This window comes from Halichoeres trimaculatus, unplaced genomic scaffold, assembly GCF_033239565.1.
Source record: "Halichoeres trimaculatus isolate MK-OKI-2021-1 unplaced genomic scaffold, fHalTri1.1 fHalTri1_scaffold_11, whole genome shotgun sequence".
In the NCBI taxonomy this organism is placed as follows: domain Eukaryota; kingdom Metazoa; phylum Chordata; class Actinopteri; order Labriformes; family Labridae; genus Halichoeres; species Halichoeres trimaculatus.
The window spans coordinates 24,386,836-24,408,432 of NW_027437189.1; the positions used below are offsets into that span (position 1 = coordinate 24,386,836).

Below are 21,597 nucleotides of genomic sequence, written 5' to 3' on the forward strand. Positions count from 1 at the left end.
AAAGGTTCCACGAACGTTCTGAAATGTACATTTATTTGCGCCAAGTATTGTTACACTGACAAGAAAACCTGACCAGATGTCTAAAGGTCATTAGGCAAAGTTTTGACTTGTAAGTCAGGTTGCAGCTTTTTCAAAAGACTTGGTCCCAAAAGTGCAACAAATTCTGTCAGTTAAGTCTCTTCCAACATTAGTCAAGTTCACAACCAACAAGCAACATTTCCTTCTGTTAAAACAGCAGCAAGTAGAAACTGACTTAGTGTTTTTTTAGTTTAAGCCTCAATCATTTTCATGATCATTTCCAGTAAACAGATCTCCAGTCTGAGGGCACAGAAATAACATTCCCATAAAAGTAAGAGGTTCAAAACATGATCCCTGTGGCACACCTCTGAAGAAGAGGTCCACACGCTCTCTTCAGTTCAAAGGCTTCGAGCACTTTAACTATTCCCTTCTGGACAATAATGAGGATGACACGCAACTGCAAAGTCTCCTGTGAAACGATTTCTGCTATAAAAACAGATAGATACATTATGTACATAAACAAGGATGAACATCCATGGGAAAGTTTCTCATGAAAGGTTTTATAACAGAATTTGAGCCTTTCAATTGAAATTCCTACCCTACAAGTTTCTTGTGGGTAACAAACCGTCATTTTACAACAGTCATTATCAGACAGATTAGTTACAGGGGGTTAAGTGTTACAGTTACAGTGATTGATATAGAGCACTTTAAGGGATAGGAGCTACATCATTAGTTATCCTTAGTCCCTTTGTAAATGAACAAAACAATTTCTCATATGGGCTACATCTGACCATAAACAATGTGTACAATCTCAGCCTCTGAAATAATGATCCTCATGCTAAGGGCATACCACTGTTTTGATGAATTATGGCAATTTCGTGGTCCCTGTAGCATTTCACTCTGAAACCCTCCAAAAGTAAAGAAGGTGCACAGTTACAAAGAGCTGCCTGTCATTTAATAAGGCCAATTGAGACTAGAAAACAGATTGTTTATGCAGAGTAGATGTTGTAGGGAGTGTAGCCCAGCACAAACTCTCCAACTCCAACAAAGTACACAACCTGCGCGATGCCAAAGAGTGGGGCAATAACCAAGGCACGGCAACTGGCACCCTTCAGGAAGGCCCCAGGACCCTCTTTTTTCAGGATTTGTCTGCGAAGTAAACAAACAATATGATTTTATGGTGTTCATGAAAACCCTGCAATGAGAAAGCTAGTTTAATGACTTCATGGCTAATTTACCTGACGCAGTCCACCACTCCGTTATAGGCTTCTTCATTTGCACCTTTTCTGAGGGACTGTAGCCTTGTCTTGACCACTGCACAGAACATTCAAAACATGTGAGAATTTCACTTCTACAGTTCCCCAAACACTGACAAACTATCGAGGTACCTCGCCACTTACCATCACAAGGGCTGACAGCCACAGCAGCAACACATCCAGACATACAGCCGGACAAAAAGGACCAATAGAAAGGCACAGATGGGTCTTCAGGTGAGTTCTGGCCAAGCTTGTGCAGATGTGCAAAAAGTGGGAAGTACACCACAGAAAATGGGATATCCCTGTGGGAGATAACAAATAAACCTAATGAACAGAAGTGGGGACAAATGATCAGAGATTAAAAACTGCATTGCCAAATGTAAGCATTGGCTTAAGGGCCTGTGTCCACTGATAGCTGTTGTTGCACTGGCAGAACCCACAACCTCAGTTTCAGGGCACTTCTCTGGTGCTTGCTGTTGTTGGGTTACACTTTATTTTTATATTCTGTTTGCCACATTTACTTATATATAATAAAGCAAACAAACAAAAAACCTTTTTAAAACATGTCGTAGCATTAGCCACACCGCTTGATCTGGATGTTGAAAGAGATAAGTGTGGCTATTTCTTCCTGTACAGACCTAAGCCATTTTTGCTGACTAAGTCAATATTGCAAGTCCCACCCCTTCTTTATTTTGATTGGCTGGTGATAAGGACATGACACAGTCAAGTGTGATGGTGTTGAAATGTTTTCAACTAAGAGTGCTCTGGCAAAATGTGTGAGCAGAGTGGTTGCTGTGACGGTGAACTCTACAAAACAGAGTTAGTAGGAACGGTCCCAAAACCATTATTCACCTCATCAGTGTGGCCCCGAGTCCTCTGTACAGCCCTGTGACTCCTTTGGTCCTCAGCAGCTCTCTGGTGATCTCTGTGGCTGACACTCTCATGACTTGAGGCCCCAGGTTTGTGTTGTAGGAACGGCTCAGAACGGCGCTGGTCCCTCCCATCTTTAGAGTGGTTACGACACTTGGTATCACCCTCTGCTGGGCAGCTGTTAGATACAACAGAGAAATGAATCAGTGTTAAAAAGGTCTGACTGAAAAACTGAACTTAAAGTTATTTTATAAATATTGTTTACCAAATTTTTATGGCAGCTGAAATCATTTTCATGACAGAAACAAAAATTTTGAATGATAGCATTTCAGCGGAACACTGGGTTCCCCAACAAGCAGGATTTTTTATTTTGCTTTAATTTATCTCCAGGAAGTAAATTTTAACTGATTTTTAAGTTGCCAAAAGACTGGATGCTATCCATCATGTGGTTTTATCATCATTTTGTGACGCACAGTTCAGAATCATCTGCACAAGCAGTCATACATGAAAGGACAAACCATGCTGCCAACACATGGCTGTGCAGATGCTGTTTATCTGAAAACCTTTTAAACATATCCTCAACCTTTAAATGTCATTTAAAACAGACCCTGCAGATTCATCCTGGGAATCCAGACTCACCATCACTCCATGAATAAAACTATGACCTGATTATGCTCAAAGGCACAGAGACATTTCCATTGACTTTTGTGCATCTTGAAATGTGTTCTCACCCCAAAACTTTTTTTTTATTATCTCAAATATAAGGAGAAATTACCTCAGCTTCTTCAGAATTGAAGATTTCCCAAACTCAAAACAATCAACTCTTCAAGTCCCTCTTAAAATTCATAACTATTTCTTAGAACACTTTGCTACTGCTGACTCCTAAACTGTGAGGCCTCTGCATGTTACATCTCACATAACCCTTGGAGAGTGTCGCTGCTTTCAGTGGTATTTTTAATCATGTGACATCAGTTCTGTGGCAATATGAGACTAATGTGGGGTTACTCCAAAACTCCAAAACAAGTTTCTCTGACACATGATCTCCAAGACTTTCACCTTCTGATGTAAGTGTTGACATCATCAGAGGATTTCAATCTAAGGCCATTTAGTATTCAATATATAATAATGATAATAATAATACTTAAGTAGTTTCAGAGCAGAGCTATGCTCTACAGCCTCATCTCTACCTCCAGAATGATACTTTTTAAAGCTCCCATAAAAAAGAACTGATGGGGCTATTGATTGGGTTTTACAGCAGGACGAAGCTCTGAAATTTGTCGAGTTTTGTAGGGAATAAAATAACTACAGTACATAACAATCAAAAAGGTTAGTGAACATGGGGCGCTGTGCCTGGGGGCCAGACAAAGGCGTTCAGATGAGGCTTGATAACAATCAACTTAGGTCAAGCTCATTTTGTTGGGGTTTTGGAGCAGTTGTTTGGAAGACTTTTCAAAACAGTCAACAAACCAACAAACAACAACAAAAACTGTGCTCTATTTTACCTAGCCTGCCAGCGTCCTGTAGCTGAATCTTGAGCATCTCCATGGGTGTCGTGATGATGACCTGACACATGCCTGCACAACATCCTGCAAGCATTTCCTTAAACACAGTCAACCCGCGGCTGGGAACAAATGAAACAAACAAACCAGGTTAAAACTTGAAGAGTGCGATAAATGAAAAGACTCAGTCCTTTTCAGCGCTTATACGACTTACCCATCTCTGCTCAGCTGGTGGCGGAAGAAATCATTAGCTGCCAGTTTGATGGCTTTCTCAGGGGTGACCAAGGTCAGATTTACTGCAGCTCCTGTAATTGATGATTCATTTCGCTTTAATGAAACACGCTGTTTAATTACACTGAATTTTGCAAAGCTGACACAAACAAGCATTGAGGATGAAGAAAAGCCTCCTTCCTTAGTTGTCTTATAAAATTTGTTGGAAGAAAACCTCAGACAGATCTTTTTGTTCAGGCCATACTTTTATTTGTGTGGCCACTATACAGCAGCACACACTGGTCTTACCTCTGTACATGCCAAAGTAACCGTCAGATCTAACTGTCTTAATCAGGCAATCCATCCTAAAGGGAGACAAAAGAACGGTTTTGCTGCATTAATAAAAAAATCATTCAGGGCTCAGTACAATAGAAGGATGCCTGAATATTTCATGTTATCACAAAATAAACAGAATTCATTTAAAAATGTATTGTAAGGTCGAGGTATCACTAAAGGGAAGGCTTTTTCACGGTTTGTGCCACATGTTTGTTCTGACTTGATGTTCAACACTGAAACAGCCTCAGAAACTAAGCCCCAGTCATCGTTACAAAGTTTCTTACATGTTCTTGTAGAGTTGCTGCCCGCTGCGCTGGTTCTGCAGGCGGGTCTTGGCCAGGTCGATCGGGAACACACAGGTGACTCCCACCATGCCTGCTACCCCTCCATTGATCAGTTTAGCAGGAAGACTGTCAGGACAAGACAAAACATAAAGTTGAATCATTCTGTCACTGATGTTCTGATACATTTCTACAGGTGGAATAAGATGTGTTTGTCATGGCCACAGAAATGTGAATTAGTCATGAAAAGTTGAGATAACATGCAAGAGAAGGTAAGTCATCATTTCTTTAGGTGTACGCTCATACTGAGCATTCACACTGAGGCATCAGATCTGCATATTGGGTGTCTGTTCTGGGAATCTGGTCCAAAAATAACTTGTCCACAGACTAAATCAAAGCTGCATATTTAAGCCGGAGGGAATCTACAAACTAATGCGTCTATACCTTCCCAAGCAGACTCTAGAGAGAAAAAGTTTTTTTTTTTTTTTAAAAGAATTAAATTAAAGATATAAAGCATCATTAACTCATTTTTGTTGTCTGCAGTCTAAATCACACATCATGCTGGTGCTGGTTGGTACCTGTACTGCTGTTGCTGGGCCATGGTTCTTGGTTGTTGCCAGTGCAAAAGTTGGTCAGCACAAAGGAGGAGGCCACGGGCGGAGAGCAGGCTGAAGGTCCCCGAGAGACACTGGGCAAGGCAAGAAGAGAAGGAAGCTACGGGTTTATATAGAGAGGCAGGTCCAACCCTGCAGATCCAGAGTCAAAATTCAACACAACTCTCCACCCACTGAACTGCCAGCCAAGAGCTGAGGCCAGAGAGCGCTTTTACACGTCTGAAATGACACCACCAGCCACAAGCCGTTCAGAGACATACTTTTCAGATGTTAAGGAAATTACACAGGTTATCTGTACAAAGCATCATGATCTCAAACTATGAAGATCCATCAACATAAGACAGCCCATATCCACAATGTAGGTACGTTTGAATTGTTCCATTTCATCTGTACAGCTGTAAATTCAAAATCAGAAAAGTTGGATTAAAAAGTTTGAAATATTTAGTTCAGATACAGTATTTAAAGACTTCAAATACTGAATCCTTTTGGAGAAGAAATTGGAATTATGTATTGCCCAAAGTTTGAAAAATATGTGTATCATAACTGTGTATCATTTAGACTCGTTTAAAGAGCAAGTATGAAATATGTGTGCTCTAAGTTAATGCCACAGACTTTATACCCAGCAGTGAAATGTGTGTCATGGGACATTTTTGCTCTGCATCAATGTGCGTGAGTGAATATCAAGTTTAGCTTAAATGCTGGCACTATGTGATAGTTGTTTAAAGGTCCCATATCATGCTCCTTTTCTGCAGTTTAATATGGATCATTGATGTCTTCATGAAATGGTAGGAACATGTTTTGGTCAAAAAAAAATAAAATAAAAATCAAGCACAGCAGCGTTGTTTCCAGGCTCTCATAGCCCCTCTGTTCAGAGGCTCTGATTTAGTGGGCGTGGCATTCTTATGTAAATGAGCCTCCGCTGATACCGCCCGCTCTTCTGCGTCACTGAGAGCGGCACTGCGAGCTCCAAGTGCACAATGTTTAGAAAACAGCGAAGCTTGATTACCGTAACATTACAGGCTAACCGCAGCTAAAGTTAGCATCCTGAAGCTAACACAGAGACAGGGGGGACACTGAGGATAATCTCTTCCATCTGCTCCACGGCACACAGCATTTAAAATACTCACATTTCCAGGGTCCGAGGTTTGTTGGTGGATGGTTGGTAATGTGCCTGGATTCAGGACCAGTCTATTCGCTAGCCCTCTGTTGTACTGTCCAAAGTTGGAAAAGCAGTCAGCAGTGAAGTGACTAGCACACACATGGACAGTTTTACTGAGTGTAGCTGGCACATTTCCTTAATAAATGAACTCTAGCCACCTAGATTTTTCTTCTTCCGAGATGGGAAGCTTGAGCATGGAACTATGTGGCTGTTTACAGCCAAAAACAGTCATACTCCTCCAGCAGCGGGGAGAGGAGTGGGCGGGGAGGGGGTTTGGGGGTATCTGCTCCGGTGAACCAATCAGGTCAGACTTGCTCCTGATTGGTTAAAAAAGGGAATCGCTGATGTTGGCAAACCCCAGGAATTCCAAACAGCTCATTTTAGGTCAGGATTTTACATTTACAAGCACTACTAAGTACAGGTTTTGTCATTAAATATCACATTTTGTGGACTGGGAGGAAAACCAAAGAACCACAAATTTCACTAAAAGACTTAATAAAGTGATTTTTGCATAGTATTGGACCTTTAATTTACAGTTTATTTTAGCAGATGCTTTTGTCCAAAGCAATATCAAGAACAACACTTCATTTTTTGCTTTTAAGAACAAGAATCTATTGAGAAAAAGAGACAAAAAAACAGTGCAAAATGCATTGTCCTCTGAAATCCTCACCCACCACTAAAGAAATTATTGGCAACATAACATGCAGTCAAAGCCTTGAATTTGAAAATTCTTCCACCAACTTCAGAAACAATAAATTTTTAAAATGTGAAAAGATGATTTGAAGTGATTGATACCTCCTGTTCAGCACATTTTAAAGGTGTTTTCTCTTTAAGAAACAATGTGACAAATCTGTCAGCAAGTATTGGGAGTACGGTTTTCTTCTCTCTTATACAATAACAATTAAAATTTGTATAGTTTGTAAACAGTTTGTTTGTAAACAGACTCAGTAATGCTGGCAAGACAGTTGACCCAAAGACCACAAGCTACAAGGCAGACACTCAATTTTGCTCAACACCTACGGTTTTAATCTAAGTGAGAAACAGAAAAAGAACACAGCTGCCTTTGAGCGTTGTCTGTACTTTGCCAGGATGAAAGTGACAAGAAGGTAAGATGCATTTCTGCAATAAAAATTAAATGGAGGGTTTCATAATGAGAACATCAACAGTTTCCACCCTCACAAGTCAACTCAGAATTATAGACCCAATCGGTGGATTCTTACTTCAAACACAGAAGAGTTGTTTGGCAATAAAAAAAGCAACTTTTTACAAGCTGCTCTTGTTTAAAGTGTTGCTGAGTAAAGGTGTAACATTGATTTTGCCTTTTGTTATCAAGATGCTTCAGGTGGGATAGCCTACCTTAAAATCAGGTCATAAATCAAATGTTGCTGTTTTAAAACTGTGGGCTTGGCTGCAGAGATTGTTGGATATATCTAGACTTCAAGATAGAGCATGAATCAAAAACAAGGTTTGATAACTGGCCATCACAAATAGCCCTAATGGTGTAAACAGCTAGGAAACATCAAAGCAGAGTCATGCAGACATTAAGGCTTTTTTATGGGGGCTTATTCTTGCGCCCCTTTGCTTCCGATGGCTGAAGCACATCCGTCATGAGAAACCCTGCGTGTGCGGATGCAGTGGTGTGACCGTGTGTCACAGCGCCTGCAGCTGCACCTCCTTGCAGCAGGATAGTACAGCTGTGGGTCGACATCCTGAGGGCAGCCAGGCAGCCAGGCAGGTCGGTACACCAGAGATAGAGGCACACAGCTACGCTGGATCAGGAAAGTCCTCCCAAACCGTCCTCTTAGATTAGTGTCCTGAGAAGTGGAGACAGAGCTGTAAGAGGCAGTTCAGGGATTTAAACCCAGAAAAAGAAGAAGAAGTCTGCCAGTGTGTGAGCCTCTTTCCCCACCTGTGTGTAACAACAGCCGCTGCAGATAGTGGTGTTGACAGCCACACACTGAGCACAGTCATGCTTCTCGAGCCACAGGGTGTGATTCTTCAGCATGCAGGCACGCAGAGTCCAGCCCAGCAGCATCCAAAGCAGCATGCATCTCAACATTACGGACTGCATGCTGTGGGACACACACGTACAACAACTGAGACACAAAAAAGATGACACTAAATGACTTCAAATGAAATACATGTGCAAGGCTATGTGTAAGAGAAAAACACACCTGTATGTGTGGACTTCTGATGCACAAGATACACAGTACAGAGGTAATGCATGCAAAATTCAATTTATCATCAATTATCTTTTTCTTTCCTTCTGATTCCAGGCTCTTCCTCCTTTTAATTCTGCTCTGCTGATCTTTCCTGCTCTTCTTCTCTGTACATTTATGAAACAGTTCATGTTGTCTGCCCCCTTTTTATAGAACTTCGACTTCATCCTACAGCATTGTTTCCAAAATCACGTGGTATTTGTTTATAATGTGTGGAGTTAAAAGCCTCAAAACCCCAAAACCTACATACACTTGGTAACAGAGGAGTGGTCAGTGTTTGTGAGTGTGATTTGTTGTGATATCCCTGCAGGTCATATTGAAGAGTATGTTCTGTTCTACAACTGTGTCAGTGACCCCAAAACAGCTGTGGCTGGTGAAAATGGATCCACGTGGGATATTCTGCATGTTTTAGGTCAGCTGCCATGTTTTGATTTTAGCATCTGATAGCTCAAAAAAAATCCCCAAAACAATCTTTATCAGCTGTCTGACTGATTACTGACAATTCACAGAGGTTAATTGGTAACATAAATACAGGACTCAACAAATCTAGTAGGCCACCTTTCATAGAAAACCACACAGCATCATGAAGCACTTAAACTCGGACTCTTTGTTTTCAGAGATTTTTCTTCACTTCAGCATTTTAAATAGGAGTGAGGAGTTTTCAAACTGATTTTTGTTGTTGTTGTTGTTTTTACACCCACATTTGAGCCTGGAATTTTCTGAGAAATCAGAAATGAATCAAAAATAGAAAACCAGGAGCATAAAAAAATAAATGTAATTTGACAATTAAACAACTTTGTTCACACCTTTTTTTTTCTTCGTCTTTTTTTTTTTTTTTTTACCATTTCAAGCTTTTCATCGGACGCAGACTGTCTGAATTTCACTAAAAAACTGGAGTAGAGTGCTCTATAACTCTCGACCTTCGGTGCACATGCATGTGTGCCAGCATGTGTGTGTGTGTGGCTACATGTTGCATTTGATTGAATAAAAAAGAAAAACATTCATTGTCCCTTGCACAAACTACAATAGCCTCCAACATGTTCCAGATCAATTTTTAACAAATTCCTGGAATAGAAAAATAGTGAGTTATGCTTAAGAGTTCAGAACGATTTTTTTCTGGGCCATGAGTGTTTTTTCAACAAACTTGTCAAACAATGTTTTCTTACCCTGTTGGCATTTTTTTTCACTCTACAAGAACTACATGTGTCATTTTGTGTTACAGTAACCAAAAAAGAGAGTTTTTTATAGACTTGTCAAGTGAATGCGACTCATACTAATTAAATTCAGACATCTTTTACTAAAGATCTGAGAATAACACTTGCTAAGTTTCATTTTTCATTTTACCTGGGTCTTTGCCAACGTAGTATGTTTTGCCTTTTATCAGGCCCATATGTTTCTGTTTTTGTTTTCCATTCATCATGTCAGGTCACAGTTATATAACAGAAACATTACACAGTGAGATGAAGTGGGTCGTCGACAGTTCACAGATTATCTGGCCTGACACACATCCAGCCTGGTTGAGATGGATAGATGATATTTGTGTGAGGTTAATGAGGCTGGACCGTCTTTTGAAATATGAATCTGCACATCTCCCAGAGCAGCCATGTGTGTGTTTATGTGGTGGTGGTGGTGGTCAGTTTTTCACACTGCCAAGCCAAATAATACTGGAATAAGACTGCAGGTTAAGAATTGTGCTTAAATAATAATCATATCTTTACCTGTTTCCAAAAACTAATGAATTTTGGGGAAAATTTGAAAACCAAGAAGCAAAAGTACAGACTATCAGGGTGGTTTGCTGGCTCCTACAAAGAACAGAGATAGAAATGTCCTGAGTTTACTTAGAGACCTACAAACAAAGGGAACAGTTTTGACTGTCCTCCTGGTGAACCCTGGCTTTACTTATTCAGTACTCCTCCCACTGCGTCTGTAACTATCATCGCTCCAATAAGGGCATGCAACTGGGTCAGACAGATACACATTTGTTTTATAGAGGCCATGACCCAGCAATGCCCCTCAGGTGAACAGGTTGCAGTCACAGCACAAAGATAACCTTATTCTTTTAGTGCACCAATAAAAAAAAGCTTTCTTTGGTTGTTTAATTTTTTTTTTTTTTCAGTTTAAAATTGTGGAGAAAATGAAATGTATCCCTTTGAATCCAAACTTATTTTCCTCTTTCTATAAAACATAAAAGATGTAAGTGTATCTGAATGTTAAAGCAACACAACAGATAATTTGAGGTTTTAAAACTATGCCAAGACTACCCAAAAAGGAAACAACCACAAAACGTTGAAAAGAGAAGATGAGGGGAAAGCATTTCATGTCATTGTAACTAAATGTTTATATCCTCTAGAATACATGGTTTTGTCAGAAAAAGCTGTTGTTTGTTTATCGTTGACACGAAAGCAAACGTTTTTATCTGACAAACTAAATAAATGGTGGGCGGAGAGTAGTCTGAATTGGGTTGTGGGACTGTGTCACACCTCATTCATTGAACTCATCTGCCAGCCGCGAATGATTTCAAGCCAGTGGAAGTCACATCCACCGTAGTGACGCGTTAGTGCGCCAACATGGCTTCTCCAGCAACGACTGACCACAAGGCTCCTTTTTTCTTGTTCACTCGCTCACCCGTACCGGATGATACCCTGCTAGGGTAACACATGGCTCTTGTCTCAGACCTTCCCCGAGGCGCTAGGTGGAGTGACGAGCACTCTGCTGGTCGCCTCTACAATGAGCTTCCGCCCACGAAAGGAAACACGAAGAAGAAGGAGCTCATAAACAGCGCAGGGATTACAGTCAGTTTCGATTCTGGTGTAGCATGTTTTCACGAAAAGTTGACTATAATTCAATTTCTTGGAGGGAAAGGTGACAAACTATGTCTACAAAAGGAAACGACTTTGTCTGTTTATCGTGACTTGACATTTGAAGGGTTTTTTTGTGTGTTAAAGAGCGTTTGCGAGCCCGTGGCATGCTGGGAAATGAAGCCCAACCCAACGGCCGGGTTTTTTAATCGAAGTGCTAAACGAGTGACTTTTTATGTCATTTGTTCAGAACGTGTTCCTCAAACTTTTAGTTATTCTGTGTATGACAAAAATGACAGAGAAGTTTGGCAAAGATACGGAAGCTGAGAAGGGCCATTTATTTATTTATTTAACTTTTTTATGCTCTGTTTTCTTCTAATAACTTATTATTTCGCTATCTCGACATAACAAAGAATGAATACTGTGATCATCTTGATTTCAACCTACAAGAGCTGCCACGAACGGCTTCCAGCCACTAGTTGTCGCTGTAGCCTATCGGTAAGTCACACTTTACGTTAGTTTATTTACTTGATTGGGTTTGTTTATGGGCTACCGGTTAGCATATGAGAGGATCACAAACTGTAATCCATCCGGCTTCTTTTCTTTAAAGAGTGTGTTTCAGCCTGGCTGCATTTTAGAAGTTACTACTTTGGTAATATAGGTCATTTTGTGTCCATTTTTGCAGGTAAATACAGGTATTATGGCATTGTCAGTGTCCACACGTGACATATTTATGATTCATGTATTGAGACTTACAATAAATGAAATGTAATTGGACCAATAAAGGTCTTCATTTGTCACTCTAGCGTTAGTAGGCAATACTTTTGAATACTGACTTAGATTATGTGGCTTCATCACCCTGTCCTCTGCCTTTCTTGCCAGGTCCACCGCAGGAGCAGACCTTTCTAAGGCTGACAGAAACTGGGATTCAAAAGTGAGTGTAGTCATTGTTACCTGATGTAGTAAAGTTGTTGAGTTCTTGGCTGCTGGCACTAATTCAAAAGGGTTGTAGATCTTATCATTATAATAGCTGCATTAAACAAGACATACATCATTTTTCTATATTTTGGAGGATATCAACACTCGGCCAAAATGACATGAAATGCTTTCACTTATCTTCCCGTTGCCACTTTTTGTGTCTGTTTCCCTTTTTGGGTAGTTTTGGTGTAGTTTTGAAATCTCAATTTATCTTTTGTGTTGCTTTAATATTCAGATTCAGATACTGCAAAAAAGTAATTCATTGTCATGAGAAAACAGTCTTTGTTATGTCAAGATAACAAGGAAAAAATAATTTGCTTTCACACGAAAACAGGCTTTGTTGTATTGAGATGACAAGATAATACGTTGTTGTCACGAGATAACAGAGCATTTAAAAAAAGAAAGAAGAAGAAGATGAAGAAAAATTCACAGCCGTTATCGACTTCCGTGTACATGCCTTGAACACAACTTGTTCAAATACTTAACTTAAAACCTCTTTAATCTTCACTGAAGAGGGGCTCAAAGCTCTGTAGATCCATGACCTAAACTGACCAGTAGGTGGCAGAGAAACACAATCTGTTTCCAGTCACAAGTAAGATACTATGTGGATACTTTTTTGTCTGTTTTCCACAGGCTGCTGTACCCTCAACAGCTGAACAGTACAATTCACCAGAGATAAAAACGCACCAAAACAGTCCCAAACTAACATTAAGTGGAAACTGAAAGCTGTGGGGCAGGTGTTAAATGAACAGGGCCAGATGTTTTTGCTCCCGAGTGGCTCCACAGCCTACAGGGGTCTTTATTGTCATCTCATATGCAGGAATTTGAGCTGTAGAGAATCAAACAGTGTAGCTTTGTGAAGACATTCTTAAGATGAAACATGCTGCGTCAGTGGCTGGATGATGAGTGACCGAGTCAAGCTACCATTCACACAGACTGCAGCAAAGAGACGATAGATGCCTTGTTTGTAAAACAACAAAAGACAGGATTTTTGTTGTGGTAAAATGTCAGTTTTTACAGTAAATACAGGTAGAAGATGACACTAAGAATGTTAGTTTGGCTGTTGATTCCCAATAGCATACTTTTTTTAAAAAATGCACAAAATGACAAAGACAAGTGACATTTCATTAAACTGATAATAAACTGTTGAAGTAATGAGCGTATGAAACCTTTTACAGCTCAGAGTACTTCAGGTTTATTACTCCCTGACAAAGCAAAGACAGAAACCTTGTTCACTCTGGGAGGGGGAGCGATTTATCTGGGGCCATTTTTGTGTGTGCCCTTGGTACACCTCAGGAGGAAGAAGAAATAGTCTGACCCAAATCATCTTTGGCGTCCTTGAAGAAACACTCTTATTAATAACCTGAGGAATCTGGAGACCACCTCCACTCCTCCCATTTTTTCTCACCGCTGCATTCTTCCCTGCCCTTACTTTTTTTTTTTTTTTTCGTCCCATCTTCTTCTTTTTTCCATGTTTTGTGTGCACTTTCACATTCACTCACAAAGACCCAGAAGTCCCCCTCAGGTCCTCCAAATCAATCTCACTGAGCTTAAAATAATCAGCCTAGTTGTGGAAGAGGGCTTACCAGTAACATGTACAGTATCTATGCTTCATTTTCTCCCTGTCTTTTCTGAATGTGAGGACTGTGTAAGAGCCATTTTTAGACTCATGTATTGTTGTGTTACAGGATTTGAGTGAGTGGCACTTGATTTGGTTGATTAAGTTTCAGTTGTTTTATCATAGTTTTGTATATTTACACTACAATGGTATGGTACCCTGTTTCTTGACTTAATCAAGCATGTTTCAGTGTTTCTTTGGTTCCTTTTGTTGTTTAGTTTTTAGAGCAGGTAACAAGTTTCCCTTCCGTGGGTACACAGACTGTACTAAGTATTAAAAAGTCAGAGATAGCTTTGAATTTGGCTAATCTCAGTTAATTATGCTTTTGATTAACTCTGTTTTCACATGATACAAAGTTGTTGATGGCTGTTTTCATGACATTTTGACCTTTTTGTTTTACTTTTTTGTAACACCTTAATCATCTCATCACATCAAAGTATCAAAGCTCATTTTCATGTAATTGCAGTACACTTTTTTTCAGCAAAAAATGAACAAAAAAAGATTATCCCTTATCTGTTTGTGTTTCTCCTCTGTGACTCTGAAGCAGGATTGTTAAGTCCATGACCTTCTCTCTGGGACTGCTGAGTCGACTGGGACTCAATGACTCAGACTTGGACTTGACTGAATTAACAGTAAAGATACAGAAAAAGACCCTGTCTAACTAATGTATTGTCTTTACAGTATTTATTTATTTAACCTCGAAACTATCAGTTTTCAAGCAAGGACTAGCACTTTTCTCCTGCATGCATGTTAATGTACTGCCTTTTTCAGCATCAAGTTCACAAATCTTAGATTTTGTAGAATCTACAGCGAATGCAAGCAAGAGTAATTTGACATGTTTGATATGTAGGTGAACAAAAGAGGAGAAGATGGGAAGAAGCTCAAGAAGTTTAGATGCTAAAGTACCTTCGACAGCTGTGCTTGGTGTTTCAGCCAGCCCCTGAGGTGACTCACTCTGCACGTCATTTTGTGTAAATTAATGAAATGCGTTTTCTACACATCCAGAGAGCCACTCCAGGTTCTCTTGATAATACTTTGACATTAAATAATACAATGATAAAAAAAAAAGTTCTTATGTGAATCACAAGGACTTGACTCTTCTTTAGTCAGACTCACCTTGCACACTGGAGACTTGAGACTCAGCTGTGGTGACTCACCTTCAACACATGCCCTGGGAATATGAGTTGTGATTGACTGACACAGAGCGAAGACGTCAGCTCCCCTTCAAATCTTTTAAATAGCATTTATTTCAGAACTTCTCTTGTATTTTAGCCGTTATGTATAGTTTCTTATTGTGTGCAGCGTCCTTTACAAACTGTTCAAAAAAATTTCTTCTGAAGGGACTCATAAAGTTGTTTTGTTTAAATTTGAAGCTATCCTTCACTTCACAAGAGACTAGCATCTGTGTTGAGCACTTTGTCATCACATGGGAATTAAATCAGAATTTAAAAACACATTCAAAAAAAGAAAAACTTGAACCCACTTGTTCAGAAACAGGAAAGACATAGAGGTAATTGTCTCTCCCTAATTGGTGACCTCTGTCTCAGTGAGCACTGACGCCCAGACACCTGCAGAAATACCATCGATCAGCCGGGGTAAGAATAGCCTCTGGAAACTGGCCCCAGCCGTCACTGCAAACATCTGCCTCACCCTTTTGGTAATTAAGGACAGAAGAGCATCCAGCTGAAACTTTAAACAATCTTTTACCCCTGCTTGCCACAACCTTTAACTAATGAGTGCTATTGCCATTTAAGCTGCTGCTGTGGGGGAATTTGGAGGAGTGCAGCGTGACCCAGGTTTGATTTAAAAGACACATTTAATGAAATTCAATCCACTGAAGTCCTCTCTTTGTGTTCTATTTCCTTTTCATGTTATTTCTATTATGTCTGGTGAAGTCCTTTTTTCTTTCAAAGTGCTATTGATTTTTAAAGAGATGCAAATTTTTTTTCCCAAGCTGGTGCTGAAGTCAAGGAGGCATTGCCCGTCCTACATTACAATTTAAATATAGCTGTAGCAATTAAGGCCAACTCTCCTATGCTACATTAAGCATGAGGGAGAAATCAGTCTTTTTTACTGTATTGTTTATCTCTGAATGTCCAACTGTGCAGACAAAATCAGCCAGAATGAGGCACAGAACTGCATCTGATTCACATTCATTTATACCCTTAAGTTGTACAAAAAAGAAACGAAGCAGACAGTCAAGTTTGACCTGATTTTGTGAATAAATAATCAGTCTGTTTATCGTTCTCTTGCTCTATTCCCCTCCTTTCCCACCATCCTTTATTTCTCTTCTCTTGCCGTCAGAGGAGGAGTGAAGTAATTACAACCTGCCTCTGACCCACACTGGCCTTTAGCCCCACGAGGAGAGACCAAAAATCAGGAGATGATGCAAGACAGAAGGATGAGTTACACCATACAGCAAAAAGAAAAGGAAGAAAAAGGGGAAATGAGGGATGACAGAGGGGATGGCAAAACAGGAGCAAAGAGTGAGTGATGCTGATGAGTGACAGAACGAGGATGAAGAGGGCAGGCGAGATTGGAGGAAGGGGGGAGCAGGATGGCAGAAGGAGGAAGGGAGGGTGAGCTTCCGACAAAAGGAAGTGGGAGACAATCCAGTAAAACACATGGTGAGTGAGTGCCTCTGCGCCTGTTTGTGAATGCATTCCCACACATGTTGCAGCAATAAAGAGGTTCATGAGTGCGAGCTGTAGATGGTCACAGCCCCTAATAGCATTATATTACTTGATGCCAAATTTGAAATATACGCTGGAAGGCCAGATTGGGAGCTGTTAGAGATTTAATTCTAAATTAAGCCTCTATGGAGAAAATTTGCATGTAAACCCATCCACCAAAGCATTACCCTGTGTATGCACAACAATTAGAAGCATTTAAATCAGCTTGTAAAGTCGTCTCAGAGTGAGCCAGGCCTGCTCATAAAGGCAAGAACACATGAACACACAAAGGAGCGTGCTCGAGTCGAGATGATAATTATTGAAATTTATTTCAAGGCTGCGAGGTTTATAACAGCTGATATCCAACTCATAAACAAACAAATGCTCACTAAAGAGGGCCAAGTGTGCAAGCAGAGAAAGCAAAGGAGCACAGATAAAACTCTGCGAGTGAAACAGTGACTGAGGGAGAGCCAGAGCGCCTTCCTCATGGCTGCTGGCCTTGAAGCCTGTCAGCTCCGACTGCCACATTTGGCAAAGAGGATGTATGCGCTGACTTCTCAAAGCTACAATGAATTTCACTTTTATCCAAACAGCTGTGCAGCTTGCTTTGCTTTTATGGCACAATTCAGTTGACCTCTCTGTCCGTCTCATTAGAAAAACAGGCTTTGTCCAGCAGCAGAGGGCTGCTAACAGGGAGTGTGTTCTCCAGTGTAGTTTGATGCACTCACAGAGGTGAAGGTCACTGATTACAAATACAGTGACTCATGAGGGTGATTCATAATGACACACAACGGTCATCTCATGCCTCTGTGGCGTCCAGCAATGGCCACCTGCCACCTGCATCCTACTAAGTTATTGACGAGACTTAGGGCGGTTGTTGCAGGAGCTGTAACATCATTATCTTCCAAATACAAGCAAAAAATTCCCCAGGTACACTTTGTTTTTAAACTTACTTTGTGTCTCATTCATAAAACCGATATAAATTTAGAGACTGTGCCTCCATCTCCTATAAAAAGGAAAAATATATCTACAATAGCGTTCTGTGATTGTAAGGTATCTCTGAGCCATGACCTACATGAAAGTGATCCTGGCCGAACATGACTGATAGCATACCGTTATGGAATGGACCATTTGGCCGTTGGATGCACAGCTGCCAAAAATTGGCCAAACAACTAATTACACCATGAAAGTGAGGCAGGTGCAGAATGTTTCATGTTCGAGGAACTTCCTGGAGAAACCCCTATCCCTTTTCATTGGTCTTTAGCTGTATGCGTTAGTATGATGCCCGCCATTTTTAAAACAGTGTAACAGGTGCCTTAATCCTGCCACTGGAGCTTTTAACGGTGGAGTCAGTCTTTTTGCTGATGGTCTCGATTTTTTTTTTTTGTAGATCATAAAGAGGCATTGACATTTGTGTCAGACCTTTTCATTACTAGCTAAAATCATTCACAGGAGCTTTGAGACTTAAAGATGCTATGAGGAGGATCTTGCCGCCTTCTGGCCCAGAGTCTCACGCACACTGATGTAAAGACATAACTTTTAGCAAGATGTGAGTGTGTTTTGGAATTACATGGAGATCAGATCAAAACAAATTTTCTTTGTCCAAGACAACTTAACAGTACAGTTATGTAGCGCTACGGTTTTAAACGTGACAACAAATAAATGTTATAGTTGCTGGCTACATGTAGCGCTATCAGCAGCCCAGTGCTCCAACGTATCTCTGGGCTAACATGACAACAAGTAAACACTGTCAGTTTGTAAGTAGTTTAGTAGCCATCTATATTTAGCACCCGTAATGTGTAAAGTTAGTAAATCCTGGTTAGTTGTGTCCTGCCAGTCATCTACCAAGCAGAGCTAACGTAACCTCACTCTACATTTTATTGATGGACTCTCAAGTTTGAACAGACCACTGCAGAATAACTGCTGACTGTGGGTTGGAATGAACATTAACACAAACAGTTTAGGCTAATTAGCTAATTAGCCTTTAGCTCGGGGCTGTATCACTCTCCTGTTTAGCTTTCTTCTGCTCTTTTGTCCTTTTTCTGTCTGACAGTTAGGCTCCTGTGTCCACCATCCCTACAAAATTAATCACAGAAATCATTTTCAGCAGAGAAAAACACAGATCTCTGTGTTTTATCTCTTTTTACTACTAAAATTTGTCAGCCAGCGTGGTGTTGTCATAGAGACCTAGATGTGCAGTAAATCAATCCAGTCCTGGAGGCTAAGAAGTAGCAATTTAAAATAACATGTAACCAGCAATACGGGCACTGATAATCTCATTTTAAGGAGTGGACTACAGTCAGGCATATATCTAGAAAGGAGACTTTTTCAAGATCACTTAGAAACTCCTCACAGGCCCTTTAAAGTTATGCATTATTTCATTGACAGTATTTAAAACATGGAGAGATTGTTTCATTAATGGCACTGGCTGCGCTCTAAGGAGGCGTTCCATGCAGACTCTGCCCAGACACCAGCATAGAGGTTGAGTTACAGTTAGCCTGAAGCCATCCAGTTACAGTGTGTCCACTTGGCTGAGTGAAACATGTATAAACATGTTTGACCATGCGGTAAGAATGAAAGTTTTAATATGGGCCCTAACAAGGATGCTTTGCTGTATGCAGCTTCAAGTTGACGCTGCACAACACAGAGTCATTTGGACTCCTGCTCTGGCTTCATTTGTCAAAACCATAATTAGGGTTGTGCCTGGTTTGACAGACAGGTGAGTGCATTGCCAGGTGGCTGAGAACCTGTCTTAACTCCAACTTTTTTATCACTTTCTAAAACAGCTGAGCGTGGAGCGGAGTCAGCATTTCTGATGCGTCTCTATGTTTAGTAGTCTTCAACCGTCAAGTCTCTTTGACCCTCTCCTCTTGTCCTGGTTCATCTTTATTCTAGTTGACAGTGTGTCTGGTTTGCTCTTTTTTGTTCCTTAAACTTTACCTCTTCACCCGTGCTTCTTTAACTTTCTTCCTATGGACCAAAGACCTGCTTGAGATCAAACAGACCTTATCATGTTTCTCAGTCTGCATTTGAGTCCTTGTCCTTGGTTCACTATTGACACATTTCATGTCTGGACCCCAAAACAAGCTACCTGTTACTTTGAATAGGAAGTTTTTTTGTTTGTTTGTTTGTTTTTTTAATAATGAGTTTATTTGGAAACAAACAAACAAACAAACAAACAAAAATCTTTAAGTAATGTTCAAAAAACATTTCTCATGATTTCATTGTGTGTAACTGTGATTGTTTTTGTTCAGTTAGAAGTTCAACCAAAGGGAGATGGTCACTAAACTTGTCACATGGTCTCATTTCTGTGACACTAAGAGGTAAACACCAAAACATCACTAGATCTATTCAGTAAACATGCCAAGAATAATTTCCTGTGTGTGTTACTGGATTGTTGATTTTGAGCTGAGATTTTATTTTCATGGTGGTATATTGGCAAAAAAATTCAAATATTCCTTCCAGCTGTCAAATATCCAGGAGGCTGCCAGAAGAGCAGGAACACCTGACAGTATAATGCAAACGGTTGTGCAGCCTAATTATAGTATTATTTTGACAGTGTCACTGTAAGTCCAACTTTATGGTAATTTTTGGAACTGTAGTTTCCAGAACTTGACTACACTGACACACATACACACACACACACACACACACACACACACACACACACACACACACACACACACACACACACACACACACACACACACACGGTGAGCAGGACTGGTCAGAATAAGCAGCGGTGATTGCTAAACATGAAACATGAAGGTTAGAAAGAAGCCAGCAACCGTGCCTGATGAGAGTTCATAATGATCGTTTTATTATTCCTTTGCTTTTTTTCAGTTTCCCTCCTGACACACAGAGAAATACACTAAAACACACACACACAAACACACACACACCTTTGTGAGACTGTATTTCAGCAAATGGAAGCTGCAGCAGACTCAAGGTCTCTTGTGAATGTCTGTGGGAACAGACTGTAAGCACCTGGACAAAAAGGGAGAAACCATCATGCCACAGTGTGTGTGCAGGTGTGTGTTTTTATTTGTGTATATGTGGGTGTGTGGGTGATAGTGTGTTTTCAGTAAAAGGCAGCAAGAACAAAAAAGATGTGTTTCTTCAGCACCGAACTCAACTTGTTCTTTCTCTCCTCCTCCTCCTCCTCCTCCTACTCCTCACCCCCCCCCCCCCCCCCACACACACACACACACACACACTTGTACACACAAGCCACTAACAACCATGTGCACAGGCATGCAACCTCAGAGACACATAGAAACCCAGTAGTTAGTTCCTGCGTCATTACAGTAGCCATCTGTCAGTATGCAGACACACATACACCGACTTTGCTCTGTGTGTGTGTGTGTGTGTGTGTGTGTGCGTGTGTGTGTGTGTGTGTGTGTGTGTGTGTGTGTGTGTGTGTGTGTGTACGCGCGCGCGCACGGGGCAGCATGCATTTGCACAAGTGCACATTTACGCTGGCAGTGCCTCACCCCGCTGACCCTCTGCGCCCCGCGCGCTCTGCTCGTAGTCTGATGGATTTCACAAGAAGCTGCAGATTTTTGTGAATCCAAGAGGTGAAAGGTTTCCTCTCCCTTCTTTTCATTTATCATTATTTCATCTCTCTTCTTTCTCTCCATCCCTACCCACATGAATCTGTGTTTGTCTGTGCCTGCCAAAGGCTGATGTCATTGTCCGGCAGAAGTGTGCGCTTTCCAGTGTGTGTGAGATGAAATGATGAATGTTGAGGTATAATCCCAGGGTTTAATCCCGGACCACTCCCAATCCGTTGCCAGCGCACACACATAAAGCAGCCGGAGCAACTCCTCTTACAGACAGTCGCTCAGTTCTATTAAAGCACAAAAAAAAACATGCGGGGTTTTTGAGGAGGGGGGTGGAGGGCACATACAGGCCTCCAGCAACCTTTAATAATGATCTCACATTATTCAAAGATGCCCACCTGCTCGGCACAGAGAGAGCGCGCGCGAGAGGGAGAGAGCTAAAGAGACATCGAGGGGAGAGAGAAGAGAGATGAAAGATTATTTATTTCTCCTGGGTGGGAGACAGTG

At 40.8% G+C, this 21,597-nt stretch overlaps 2 protein-coding genes across 2 annotated transcripts; both read right to left on the reverse strand.

Annotated features, from left to right (window-relative positions):
- Window positions 1-691: 691 nt before the first annotated feature.
- LOC141799610 (mitochondrial glutamate carrier 1-like) lies at window positions 692-5,147 on the reverse strand. The gene is made up of 9 exons (XM_074681900.1): window positions 5,049-5,147; window positions 4,474-4,599; window positions 4,163-4,218; window positions 3,858-3,948; window positions 3,647-3,765; window positions 2,127-2,322; window positions 1,419-1,576; window positions 1,257-1,332; window positions 692-1,167 (listed from the first exon to the last, which is right to left on the reverse strand). The coding sequence occupies exons 1-9, from the start codon at window positions 5,069-5,071 to the stop codon at window positions 1,008-1,010; spliced, it is 1,005 nt and encodes a 334-aa protein (XP_074538001.1). The 5' UTR covers window positions 5,072-5,147; the 3' UTR covers window positions 692-1,007.
- Window positions 5,148-7,805: 2,658 nt separating this feature from the next.
- On the reverse strand, window positions 7,806-8,302 carry LOC141798814 (thyrotropin subunit beta). Its single transcript, XM_074680671.1, has 2 exons — window positions 8,153-8,302; window positions 7,806-8,057 (listed from the first exon to the last, which is right to left on the reverse strand). The coding sequence occupies exons 1-2, from the start codon at window positions 8,300-8,302 to the stop codon at window positions 7,806-7,808; spliced, it is 402 nt and encodes a 133-aa protein (XP_074536772.1).
- Between the last annotated feature and the right edge of the window lie 13,295 nt (window positions 8,303-21,597).

Excerpts from the sequence above, each read along its gene's own strand:
- LOC141799610 (XM_074681900.1), bottom strand. The coding sequence starts at position 5,071 with ATGGCCCAGCAACAGCAGTACAG. Across the intron at positions 2,323-3,646 it reads ACAGGACGCTGGCAGGCTAG|CTGCCCAGCAGAGGGTGATA; the intron begins GTAAAATAGAGC and ends TGTATCTAACAG. Across the intron at positions 1,577-2,126 it reads CTCGGGGCCACACTGATGAG|GGATATCCCATTTTCTGTGG; the intron begins GTGAATAATGGT and ends TATCTCCCACAG.
- LOC141798814 (XM_074680671.1), bottom strand. The coding sequence starts at position 8,302 with ATGTTGAGATGCATGCTGCTTTGGATGCTGCTGGGCTGGACTCTGCGT. Across the intron at positions 8,058-8,152 it reads GCGGCTGTTGTTACACACAG|GACACTAATCTAAGAGGACG; the intron begins GTGGGGAAAGAG and ends TCCACTTCTCAG.